Source organism: Thunnus thynnus, chromosome 17, assembly GCF_963924715.1.
Source record: "Thunnus thynnus chromosome 17, fThuThy2.1, whole genome shotgun sequence".
NCBI lineage: Eukaryota > Metazoa > Chordata > Actinopteri > Scombriformes > Scombridae > Thunnus > Thunnus thynnus.
In genome coordinates this window covers 15,373,199-15,386,458 of record NC_089533.1, presented here as the reverse complement: position 1 = coordinate 15,386,458, position 13,260 = coordinate 15,373,199, and the positions used below count along the sequence as shown (strand labels likewise).

The 13,260-nt window shown below is 40.1% G+C and overlaps 1 protein-coding gene across 2 annotated transcripts in view; it reads right to left on the bottom strand.

The window, feature by feature from the left end:
- The window catches only part of cep112 (centrosomal protein 112), a 100,136-nt gene extending 87,722 nt beyond the window's left edge, over positions 1-12,414 (bottom strand). Inside the window, exons 1-6 of one of the 2 annotated variants that reach the window (XM_067570163.1) lie at positions 12,309-12,414; positions 11,808-11,912; positions 10,547-10,737; positions 9,715-9,878; positions 3,158-3,242; positions 1,212-1,292 (exon numbers count right to left, since the gene is read on the bottom strand). In XM_067570163.1, the coding sequence (XP_067426264.1) occupies positions 1,212-1,292; positions 3,158-3,242; positions 9,715-9,878; positions 10,547-10,737; positions 11,808-11,907 (621 nt within the window). In that variant the 5' untranslated portion in view covers positions 11,908-11,912; positions 12,309-12,414. Of the gene's footprint in view, positions 1-1,211; positions 1,293-3,157; positions 3,243-9,714; positions 9,879-10,546; positions 10,738-11,807 lie in introns of both variants that reach the window. The other variant, XR_010924202.1, reaches the window with a different exon arrangement.
- Positions 12,415-13,260: the final 846 nt, after the last annotated feature.

Genomic DNA, 13,260 nt, shown 5'->3' with positions numbered 1-13,260 from the left:
TTAGTTTGCATGTTTTTTTTTTGGTCTTTACTGGCAGGTTAGCGTACAGTATGTTGCACCTCACACTGCTGTAACACTCAAACCCATTAGAGATAAAAGTCTGACAAGTTGTTCCAACAAGCAAGACACAGACTAACTGAAACAGATGGCGGTCCAGCTGACTCAGGTTTTGTGTCTCTTAAAGGAACTCTTATCTGGATCTGAAGCAATCTGCGGTCTACTGTCCAGTATGGCCACCATGCAGACTTTATTACATTAGAGGTGAGACGAACAAACCAATATAGACTGCTTCAGAACATCTAAAGCAAAGTTAAAGATGTTCAAGATAGAGTGACGCTCGTCTGTGGTGAGATTTCGTCTGAGCTGGGCGCTTTGAAGCCGTGCATCTATAAAACTTCTGTAAACTTGAAGGGGGGTTTGTGTGTGTCTGTGTGTTTGTGTGTGAGGGAACATCTGTTGATTTGAAAGATGCAGGCTTGGGGGAGCGTTGCCAAGCAATGCCTCTTATCAGCATCTGAACACAGAGGAGTGCAGAGCAGAGCAGTGCACGGTTTCACGTCTGCAGATAGATACCTCAGATTACCCTAGTACTCAAAGAGAGAGAGAGAGGGAGAGTAACACGGAGAGAGTCGGAGAAAGATAGACGGACAGAGAGAGGGAGAGAGTGCAAGAGAGCATAAAAGATAGGACGGTAGAACAGAGAGAAACATTTAAAGAAGAAGGAGTTCTGTAAAGAAAAAACTTCAACGTGTGAGTAATGTGGGGGGAAACGACAGAGGCGACGAGCAAACAAGAAAAAAAGAGAGAGACACAGGGGGTTATACAGGTGAGGAGATAGGGAACATATGAGGGAATAAAAGACATGAGGGCAGAGTGCTTATCAAACCCTGGCCTGGTGCACTCGAGACAGAGGAGATAAGAGAGGTGCACACATCTTCAAATGCTCAGTTTACACAACCCTTCTCCCACTCCTCATCCTACCCTCACCTCCTACAATGGCACAGAGCAGCCTAAAGAGGAAGTGGTTTCAAGACAACAAAGTTAAAAGGGCTTTTTCACCCTTTGTTCAGCGGTGTGTAAACAATAAGGCTAACTCAGCATCACTGCGATATTCATTTAGATTTACTCAGACATTCAGTCACTGTAGATGAGCTGCAGCATGTTGACAGATGCATGTAACCAAGGAGCTCTAGGCGCGCCCGTGGACTCACCCCCAGGTTCCAGCTGTTGAGGCGAGCCTCCAGGTCACTGTCATCGAGAGACATATCTGCCTTCAGCCCTCCCCCATCCACCTGAGGAGGGAAAAAAGGGAATGAAAGAAAGCATAAACAACAAAATTAAGGGAGGGCGATGTAGATTAGAAAAGGGAATTTAAATGATTTCTGACAGCGCTTTGATTGGCAGTTTGGCCTGAGGAATAGAACAGCAGACGATGATAAAGGTTATTATTTTGACACTATATAATTCCTCTCTTGGCAACAACAAAGGAGATCTTTAAAAGCTTACAGATATACACCCACATGTGTTCTCCTCCCATACTAACAGCATTCTACTCCCTTGTTATCTCCATCTCTCCACCCTTCGCTCCCTCATTCTCCTCCCTCTCACATACAGCGCTCCAGATGTTTGGCAGTTCCACATCGTTTCCGTCACGCAGTAAATTCCACAAGAAGGGGTATACGCAGCTACACTGCCTGTCATTCTTGTTTTCCCCAGCCTTTTGTTACAACAGGCCTCCGGATTTGTTTTATACAGTATAATTCAAATGCTTCCAGGGGTTCTGTTGATACAAGATCGGTTTACTCAAGTCGAGGTTGGGCAGCAAGGTTTAAATAGGGGAAATATCTAATAAAGTTGAGAGAGCAATAGGGAAAGGAGAGATGGTGTTGAATTTGATTAGGATCTGGTGTGGACTTTGGGTGTACCTCAGCGGAACTGCATTGACACAGAGAAATCGCTGAATGGAATTGCTCAGGATTAAATGCCCCTTCTGATTAAAAAGGCATTAAGGTCCCAGAGCCTCGCCCTCAAGCAAACAGTGTAAACGTTTCATTTCAATATCTAGGAATGCTGAGTATGCGGGTCAATAGCTGTTCAAAGCAGCATGTCACAGTCTCCATATCGCACTAGGAATTCAACCCATTGTGGTAAACACTGATAAGTATGAATGGCTTAAAACGGTTTTGGCCACAGATATACTGGCTGTTGTACAAGTGAACCGCAAACTGACATATGCTGTGAACCTATAGATTCATGAAAACAAAACATTAAGCATTTCAAGCTTTGATAGGTAGAAATTAAGAGTTGTGGGCATTTGGAGTGAGGTCATCAAATCTTTAACGGCTAATTCACATAGAATGCGTTTTTAGAGGAGTTTTTGACGTCCATCACTCACGCATCTCACAGAACAGATACGCTTCCATTTTATTAAATGTATCAAATCACACTGACATGTGCGAGTGACACGTGTCTCATGGAACGTGTTTCACCCCTTGCGTTTTTTTGTTGTTTTTTTTTTTAGCTCCGTGTCTATTTCTGTTGTGTTTAGTGAAGCATAATCTAAATCACACAAACATCCTGCTGTATATGTGTTTTGAACTTATTAACAGTATCTACACTGATAAATCAAGGCTCCCAGTCTGTCTGTGAACTTGCCTTTTTCACTACAGGCAGATTCCCCTCACTTGCTACGGTGGGAGGGGAAATAAAATCAACGAATCAATAAATACAAACACTGTTGATTTTTCTTCCCGTGGAGCCGACATGAAAACTATTTTGGTTCAGTAAATTTCTGTCAGTTAAATTCACTTCATGAGCTGTGTTAGTGAAGACTTTCAAATTTTTCCTTGAGAATTCTACCTAAATATGTCAGTTTCATATGTATTGTGATCCCAACCATTAACTCTTATTCCTTAAAGAAAATGTTCAGGAAATTTCAGGGGGACTTCAGGGGGAAATGAGCTCAGGAATTTCCAGATTGGTTCACATTAAAGAAGAAAGCAAATCATTGTGGCTACTATTTGTACTGACACCAGCAGGTTTACTGATAATAATTCAATGTGTCATCACAACTACCTGACAGCAACCTATAAATCTGAAACCCCTACTTGTTGAATTTTATGACAAACATGCCAGGGAAGTACGGTGATGAACTAACCTTTCTGGCATCATGTCTGGGTGACTGTTTGAGTGGACTGGAGGGTGTGGGTCGCAGTGGGGTCTTCTCTCCATACAGCCTTCTCCTGGAAATGGAGAAAGTGTGGTTAACTTACAGTGCAGTATGTGTATGTGCATGTTTCTTAAGTCTGCTCTTGTCTCTCTGTTTGCATATGAATGTACTTGCGTAGGCAGCCTGCCTTGCTATTTACACAGATCAACATCTGGCATTGGTTGCATGGTTTGTGGTCTGCATTTCATCCCATCTGAACAATAAAAGTCTATGCTATACATCAGTCTGTTTCCATACACAGCCCACAGGGCACCAGTCTACGGCTTGTACAATCTTTTCATTATCATATACCTCAATCACTGGCTCATCACGTCCATCGTGGTTTAAACAAGCGACTTGACAGGGAAACTGCTTATATTTACTGACACACCTCTCGTTCTCACTTCGCACACACTCACAACAGAGCTCACAACTTCATTAAGAGCAGGCACATGAGGTATTAAGAGCCCGCTAATGTGAATTGAATGAAGATGTGAGAGAAGACGGGACAAAGGTAGGACAACAATGAAGAAAAAAAATCACTGTCATCTAATAAAGACATCAAGTTACATTCTAGAGGGCATGGTTTCACACTTTCAATTTGGAGCCTATGGGCATTCTTTTCCTGCCATGTAATTTTTTTCGCATTACTAGTATTGAGATTTTTTAACCTTATTTGTCACAGGCAGTGTTATCTCATGGAGGAAAGCACTGTCGCTGTGAGGTTTCTGGAAAGACTGCTGAATATAGAACAGAAAGGATATCTTTGCAAGTATCTTCTACCTTAAAATCCCCTGCTTAGAGAACATACGTACAACACTGACCCGAGATTAATACTTCTTCCAACTCTGTTCATTGATTTAAATTATTATACTGATAATATTTCATGTAGGTCTACTAGAAATAGATCACTGTGGATTTACCTTTACTTGCAGCAAAAGCTTCTATAAAAGGACATTCATATTTAATACTTACTAGTCTTAGTCAGTTTTATAAGTGATAGTGTCAAAAAGTTTCTGGTAAACTGGGGATAAGTTTGGACGATTTCACACATAATATGATAACACAGGTCAGATACTAGATACTTTAAATTTGCCTCCTCATTATCTCTTCATAAGCACCAACGTTTTAGATACTCAGGAGAAGCAACTCAGCGAGGGCCAGGATGTTATTGAGACAGGTTTGTCGGTTGGGTTTTTTTTTTTTTTTTCATTCAAAAGATACGATCAGTTTTCAGGGGCACAAACAAGACCAGTGTGTGTGTGTGTGTGTGTGTGTGTGCGTGTTAGTGTGTGTGTCTCTGAGTGAGTAAAAGAGAGAGAGAGATAGTAACAGAGAGAGAGACAGAGAGAGAGACAGCAAGAGAGAGAGTGAGTGCATGAAAGCTGAAAGCTTTTTCATCATAATCAATGATGAATTAGTTTATCAACATTAAATCTTTTATATTACTGTAGTCAGTCTTTGTCTTTTCCTGCAATATTTTTTTTCAGTTTTAGTTGTTTAAAGACATCTGTCACTCTGAAATACATCTGCCTCAGTTGCTGCAAGATTTTACAACCCTCTCATTATAACTGATGTAGAAACTGGCGTGTATACATATTCAAGAGCATAATGTACATATAGGCTATATATAGATAGATATATATATAGCCTATATATAGACTTGACTACTGTTTTAAGGGAGACTTGAGCATTTGTGAAGCTACCACTGTTTATTACTACTACCCTTGTTTAAACTATACTTGTTTATTAATATTTCAGTATGCAGTTGCCTGACAAATTACAATCCCCACTCTTAAAGCATCACCAAGTTCTGGAGGCCTGTATCACAATGTCAAATCATTCTGTACGTATGGTTGAAGTTGCAAAAGCAGGAGGCAGTGTGATGTCAGTTCACATACCAGGAAGTCTCTCAGTGACTGTCATGTGTTGACGGTCATTCCTGAAATGATCTGAGCACCATTAAAAGTGTAAAATCTTGCAACAACTGAGGGAAATGTATCTCAGTGACTTTCAACAACTAAAATTTCATAAGAAAATGATTCAATGAAAAGACTGACTGCAATGATATTGTTAAGGATCTAATATTGATTCACTAATTTATCATTACATTATGATGAAAAAATCAAATAAAACCCTGCAGACATCAGCTTTCATGCCCTCACTCACACATACTGGTCTGTCTGTGCTCCTGCACGCGCACACACACACACACCTGCATGCACATGCACAAACACATGCAGCCATGAAACTTGGGATAGGGGGGCCAAGCTTTGCAATTTTGGGCCTCTAAGTCAACAGGTGGATGAGGATAATTGAATCAGATGTGTCTGGAGTCTGAGGCCCAGAGATCAAAGCAGTGGCAAGTCAGGCCAGAGCAACACACACACACACACACACACACACACACACACACACACACACACACACACACACACACACACACACACTCACTCACACTTTCACACTCTCACACACCCTCACACACACAGAAGAAAATGAGAACACCATGTAGCTGCAGCTTGGCTGATTAAAGCAGCCTGACCTCCAGGTGCAGAGCCAGTGTGCCCGGGTCTCAGCCTCGGGCACCCTCAGGAAAGCAGTCTGACCTTGGGTCACAAACATCCCTCTCCACCATAACCCAATACCACCTGGAGGCAAGATCAGTGGAAACACTCTGGCCTGTGAGCAAGAGACTTGAGGCGTTTACAACAACACCACCAAGAACCGACTCCTGCAACTGCAAGGACAATATTATTGTCGCTTTTACCCAGAGAAAAAAAAGTCAGGTTGGAGAGGGGGAGGAAGAGTTAAAAGTTTTCATATGTAGATGAAAAGCACACAGATGGAAAACAAAAGTCAGGGAGACAGACAAGAGGAAAACAAGGACATAAAAATGAAAAAGAACAGCCTACACGAAAGGCTACAGAGATAAAGCCAAAACTACACGCTCTTCAACTCAACTTTAGTGGTGAACCTGACGCCAGCAGTGCTGATTACCAAGTTAACATGTCAAAACCAACCACCGCACACCATTTGCTCTCTATGTCTTTATCATTATCTGTCTCCTTTGAAAGTGACATATGAGAAGATGGAGTAGACATGTAGGCTAATCACCAAAGCTGATTTGTATGATCCTTTGACCCTCACTGACTGCATCTCTTTTCCCACAGCATTCCTCTGCCTGAATAAGTGCTATTGATTAAGCAGTAGCTCCATCTTGTGGCTGAATTAGGGATTGCACAGCAACAATGGAGTCTGTGGTGGAAATCACTCAGGGAATTTTGGGCTAATGAGGTTAGAGGATGTATCTGTTAAACACACACACCAGAACAGCACATCCACTTCTGTGTAACACCACAAAACATCAGAAAATCAACTCAACTTTGCCTTTAGATCAATAGGACCTAAGTTTCACAGAGGCCCTCCCCATCACCTGACTAATGGCGAGTGAGAGAGAGATCAAACGTTGCCACATCATAAGGAGGGAGTCAGTCGAGTTCCTTCCATTTAATCTTATCTAAATGAGAGAGACACATAAAAGGACTCTTGGCCTGGCTAATTTTCTCCATCAGGACGTTAGCCTGTGATCTGAGCGTCTTTCATGGTCTTATCCCAATCAAGACACTATGGTACTCAGCAGTCTGCTCCCCACAAAACCTCTCTATCCACACCCTCTATAAGGCTGTGTCTTTTTGAAGGTAGCCACACTTGTAGTGTGAGCTATTACGCAAACATATGCAGCTTTTTGGTCATAAAAACAGGTCAATAATTATGTAAAAATGCCCCACTGTTAATTTCAAAGTCATACCAAATAAAGGCAAAAGCAGCCCATATTGACTTTAATCAACTGATGACAACATATTTATGAAATTAAACATCATCAATAAACATCTAATGCTGTGAGTCATGTGCTTTACTGAAACATAATAGTGTCCATTAACTCCACACTAAAGGAGAAAGTGATTTAAGTGTGCTACATTTTATCATTTTTTTCAGTGTGAATGTACTACACACTCTGAACACAGTATTACCATTTGTTCTGCAAGTGTTAGATAATGCAAGTTTAACTGTGACAAATATTCAAAGACAATTCCTAATGATCATTTTCTACTAATCAAATATTCTACAACCCCCTGAGATTTTTCTGTCAGGGGCCCTGACAGTAAAATCAGAATTAAATATGGGGCCTGTACTCAGTCTTACACAGTGCCCTGGTGGATATTAAGCTCTCTTTACCACACTTACAGTGCTCTCTTTTTATTATGCTAATGAGCATATCAAGCCACCGGGCTCTGATTTGCCTGTCCTTGTTAACTGGAATGAAAAAACCCTGAGCCATTACTAACATCACTTTGTCAAGCCCCAAAACTGCCTGTAGTCTGAGGAAATATCCCTAAGCAAACTAGGATGACTGATGATTTAGTGAGGCATGTGGAAAATGTTCATCAATGTGTCTGTGTGTGTGTGTGTGTGTACCTGAGTAACACACCAGGTTTCAGTCAAGCAGTTTTAATTAAGCAGTACATTTTTAAATCTGAAATATGTGTATTTATATTTTAGGCATTTAGTTGATGCTCACACGAGAATAGAAATCAAACAATTTAAGAAACAGAGGAAAAGCTAATGAGCTACCAAGCCTTCTTCTCTGCTTTCCTCTGTGGGGGTTAGACCTCAGGTTCAACAACAGGGAAAGCATAAAGAGGAGAGGAACAGAAAGATGGATAGAGAATGCGAGAGGTTCTTCATCCTCTCATGCCTTTTTGAAGTGCTTCTCTTTGAAAAGTCAGAATGGACAGCTCATGCAGACTGATGCAAGGACTTGGCAATGTCTTTCGCTTTTCAGATAGTGCTGCTGAGCAAATGCGAGGGGCGATCAGTCACGAAAGCCGTGTGTATCCAGCTTCACAGCCAAGTTCAATATTTTCAGTCCAATAAAAGAACATCAGAACAGAATGCTTGGATAAATATCTTATGTACAATATGAAGGGGAGTGTGGAATCTTCTATATCTGACCAAAAGTTGGGTTTTTTTTGTAAATTTCTCATCAGAAAACTCAAGTCACACACAGGAACAAGGGGAAAACTCTCTTTTCAATAAAACTCTTTCTGTGCAGAAAGATAACAACATACTAGAATGCTCATATTTGACTTTTTTTGTAAATTGTAATGAAATTCAAGAGAGAGTGCCAGAACCTCTCACTGCCATTTTGATAGGCAACCATGAACTCTTCAAGGGGAAAATGAGAGTTATGTTGTGCTTCCAAAATATAGTACATTGACATTAGTTTAGGTTTTTCTTTTTAAACTCCCTAACAGAATTAAATGAGCTCATTCATATAGAGGCAGTAATTTGAGACCTCAGCTAGATACAAACAGTTGTGTAAAGCACCAAACCCACAATGAAAAAATATGGAAGATCTTACTCATATACACTCTTATACTCAGATTCCACATGCCAGTGGAGCTGCCAGTTCACTTGACAGCCTGCAGCTCCAGACAGTGAATAATGTGAGTAATCAATATTGTTTTATAAAGAGTAAGTACAAAGCATGCAAACACCATTGAAAGGTTAAGTCAATGATCTATGATCATTTGGGGAAGACAGATGGAGAACTGCAACGATTATTCGATTAAATGATCAACAGAATATTAATCAGCAGGACTTTGATAACTGATTAATCATTAAAGTAATTTTTCGAGCAAAAATGCCAAAAACCTGACAGAGAATTGGCTGTTTTTACGTATCTTACATTATAGTAAATTAAATATTTTGGGGTTTTGGACAATTGCTCAAACAAAACTAAACATTTGATGACGTCACCTTGAGCTCTTTAATTTTTTTCACATACATATTTCAGTGTTTTCTAATGTTTTATTCACCAAACGATTAATCGAGAAGATATTGGCAGATAAATCAATAATGAAAATAATCATCAGTTGCCCAGACCAATGATATATGTAAGTGACACTGAACATGGTGTGATCATTGGAGTAAATAGGTGATATCAGAGGCCAGAGTGGGACAGCTGACAAGACGACCACACTTATACACAACATTAATGTGCACAAGGATATTTCAAAACTCATTGAATGTTCAAAGCATTTGACTAACAACAGGAAAATTAAACTACACCAGGCCATGTGTTGCTATTTCCAACAAATACTGGTTTTGGTTTAACATTTAGTAAACAAGATCAAAGTTTAATGGGTGTAATACTGTGGGAAATAATATGACCACGTATAATAATGTAGGTCAGAGAATCAGGTTCCCCAATTGCCAGTCCCCAGTACATATCCACGTGGACTACCTTTAAATATATTCAGTCTCTGGTTGAGGGATAACAAGCATTACCATGCACCAATGCATAAGAAAGGTCTAATCTAGTAATCACACACTATAAACACAATAAAACAAGATGATGATTGTCATTCCAATCAGTTTTAATAAGGTAATTTTTTCTATCTATATATATTAGATCCAGATGATGTACAGTAGAACAGTACCTGTGATGTGCTGCATTAGGTGTGGAACTGGTTATGTCCTTGAGCAGTCCGGCAACCAAACTGTCATCAGTATAAGAACCCAGCTCTCCTGTCACCCAGTCAGGCAGACTTGCATTGCTGTTCTCCACAGGCCGACGATTCAGTGGCTCGTCAAAGTAAATGGACTACAAATTAAAATAATTACAAGAGAAGAGATAATGTTTAGAACAATTAAGCTGATCAGTATATGCAATCCATTACAATGATCCGCCAATCAGCCAAAACATTAAAAGTGGCCTCTTTCAGCAGGATAATGCAGCCTGCCTAACTGCAAAAACTGTTCAGGAATGGTTTGAGGAACATGACAAAGAGTTCAAGGTTTTGCCTTGGCCTCCAAATTCCCTAGATTTCAATCTGATCGAGCATCTGTGGGATGTGCTGAAAAAACAAATCCGATCCATGGAGGCCCCACCTCACAACTTACAAGACTTAAAGGATCTGCTACTAATGTCTCAGTGCCAGATACTAGAGGAAACCTTAAGAGGTCTTTTGGAGTCCATGCATCGACGGGTCACAGCTGTTTTGGTGGCACAAGGGGGACCTACACAATATTAGGCAGGTGGTCTTAATGTTATGGCTGATTGGTGTATTTACCAGCTTGTAACTGCATTAGCAGCTTCAATCTGACATTCCATATGTTGCCTCTAAAATATGGATATGCAAGTATACTTGACTATGATAGCATTTTTGAAGTTCACTAAGGGAAAAGAATAATTCAAAACCATTGAGTTGGGTCACTACTAACACTCGTAATACAGCAATATTTGTGATTTGATGAAGCAGTCATTCTTACCATGTAGGTAGGGAGTGTCTTGAGGCTACCAGGCTCTGGTTTGCTGGTGAAAGGCCCCTCCAGGACGCCTCTTTTGAGCATGTGGAGAAGCAAACGGGCATACATGTTGCGGTTCTTACGACTTAGCAGACCGGAGCCACATATTGCCGGGTCACACAGCTTCTTTATCCATAAGGCACAACGCTGGCGCTCTGAGTTAAATGGAAGAGAGCGGGACAGGAGAAGTTACGTTACAGCTTTAAAAAAGACATTAATGTAGGCCCATTATCTTGCCAGTTTATTTCTGAGTGTAGTCTAATCACATTAGTATGCATACCAATGTACATGTTCATGAATCATTAGGAAAAACACAAAACACAGTCTGCACTTAAGTTAGCTACATCAGTGATGTTTAAACTATGTTAGAGTTCCCCTCCACTTAAAAATATGTTTTTCTCCTTATTCCTACAGTTGGATGTTTGAGCTTTGTTGTGCAGAATAATGTATGAAATTTGGTAAATGGACTGCACTTATATAGCACCTTTCTAGTCTTCTGACCATTCAAGGCGCTTTTGCACTACAAACTACATTCACCCATTCATACACATATCTATACACTGACGGGCTGCCATGCAAGGTGCCAACCTGCTCATCAGGAGGATCTAATCATTCACACACACATTCACAGGATAAATTTTGGGGGTTCAGTATCCTGCCCAAGGACTCTTCAATGAGCTGGGAATCAAACTGCCAATCTTCCGATTAGTAGACAACCCGCTCTACCTCCTGAGCCGCCCCATGTGCAGAGTTTGACACTAGAAGGCTGTTTTCACATTCATCTGTTGTAAGTGGAAAGTCTCTCTGTGCTCATTGAAAATCCGATTTAAAAGGGTGGGCTTGCGAGCATGATTTATGACATCACAAATAGTTTGGAGACCAATCCTGGTCTAATATTCAACTTACACAAGAGCGATGTGGACACTTGAAGCCTCCAGTGCACATACACTATGAATGGACTTTACAGTGAAGTAGGAGACATTTTGTGTCCAGCAGTTTAACTTTAGAGATGAAAAATATTTGCACATTTATAGGTAGATGGAACATTTAATGAGGGAGAAGAAGTAAATGTCATTTTAAGGATTTTAACGTGGTAATAATACCTTTTTGTGGAAAAACATTATCAGACACACACTATTGTTCCTAGCAGAGTATGTCATCTGTCTTAATGAGTGCCTGGAGGGGATCTTTAAGTGAGATGAATAGTGATGAAATTAATTCTTACCTGTCTTGTTGGGGTGTTTTAGGACATACGGTTTCATGTCCAGTAGAAAATGGTCAAACTCTGTGTCCAGCCTTTCCAAAGAGTCCTCATGTTTACTCATGATGTCTTCAGAGTGAATAATAAATGGTTATATAGTCGTTAATAAAAGATAGTGTGACTAGCATTGCTTAGCTAGCTACAAGGAGTGCTTGGAGCTGACCTATTCAGTCTGTTTCATAGCAGAATAGAGATAGTCATGTGAAACGTGGTAGCATAAAATACTGTTACGTAATATTTGCACAACATGACAATCACCTAATAACTCTAAATAACGTCGTATAACGCTGTTTGCTAGTCAAGAACGCAGTGCATTAGCAAACATAACGTTACTGCTATCAGCCGGGCTAAAGCAAAACAGTGTAAAGCTCGCGGGGAGTTACGGGTTCTTGAACATACTTATAGTCTGCTAAAAATGCCACAGAGTTCTTAAAAATGTAGTATACGGACTAAAAAGCGATCTACCTTGAGCACTGATTTCGCCGCTCAAAATGGTTCAAAACTTTAGCGTTCTTACTCTAACGTTACGCCATATCCGGTCTCCGTGGAGACGCAGCGTCTACCTGTTGCCATAGAAACTACACATCGTTTTCTTCTACGAGATTACAAGGTTTAAGACATCCGGTTCCTACGTTACTAAAAGAGAACTGTCAATAGAAAGTGAATAAAAACATTTCCAGGAGGCTGCTTCACACTGTTAATCTCATAATGATATATTAATACGAATGTAAGCCACTTTCACCATATGTCCCTATACTTGAGATTTTTGCGCTTCTATTGTTTTTTGTTTGTTTGTTTGTTTTTGGATTTACTTGCCATCCTGTTTTTAATTTATATTAGCAGAGTATTGATTTAATTTGTGCTTTTAAATCAATTGTGGCATCAATGAGTTATTGCCTGTGTTTAAATAAAAATGAAGTAATACAGACTAATAAGATTAAAAGTCTGAGGTACACTGCCACAATCGATTGCAAGCACCCGTTTTACAGAGAGCGATAACAGTTTATTTTCAAGTGTCTTTGTGATACCCAACATCACATTTCAGCTTTCATGAAAACCTGCAGTGCAGTTTAAATCCACACGGTGGCGCAATACACCTGCAGTTTATGGGATTGTCAACAAGAAACGGAGGGTCATGTTGCCTTCAGGTGCTTCTCGTCCTCATACTTCCAGTGTTTTTAATCTGGTTTTCAGATGTATCAAAAGTAGCACTGTAATTTTAATAGAATCCTGCAGTAATAGAATGAAAATAATGTCATGTGTGTCAATTCAGATTTGCATCATTAAAACTTAATTGTGGATCCAACTTATGAAACACTTATTTTTGTCATCTTTATCACTTGGGAGCATATCTATAGGCTATGCATCAGCAGTGTGCAGATTTTTCACCCTGCATCATTTAAACTCAGAATGTTAA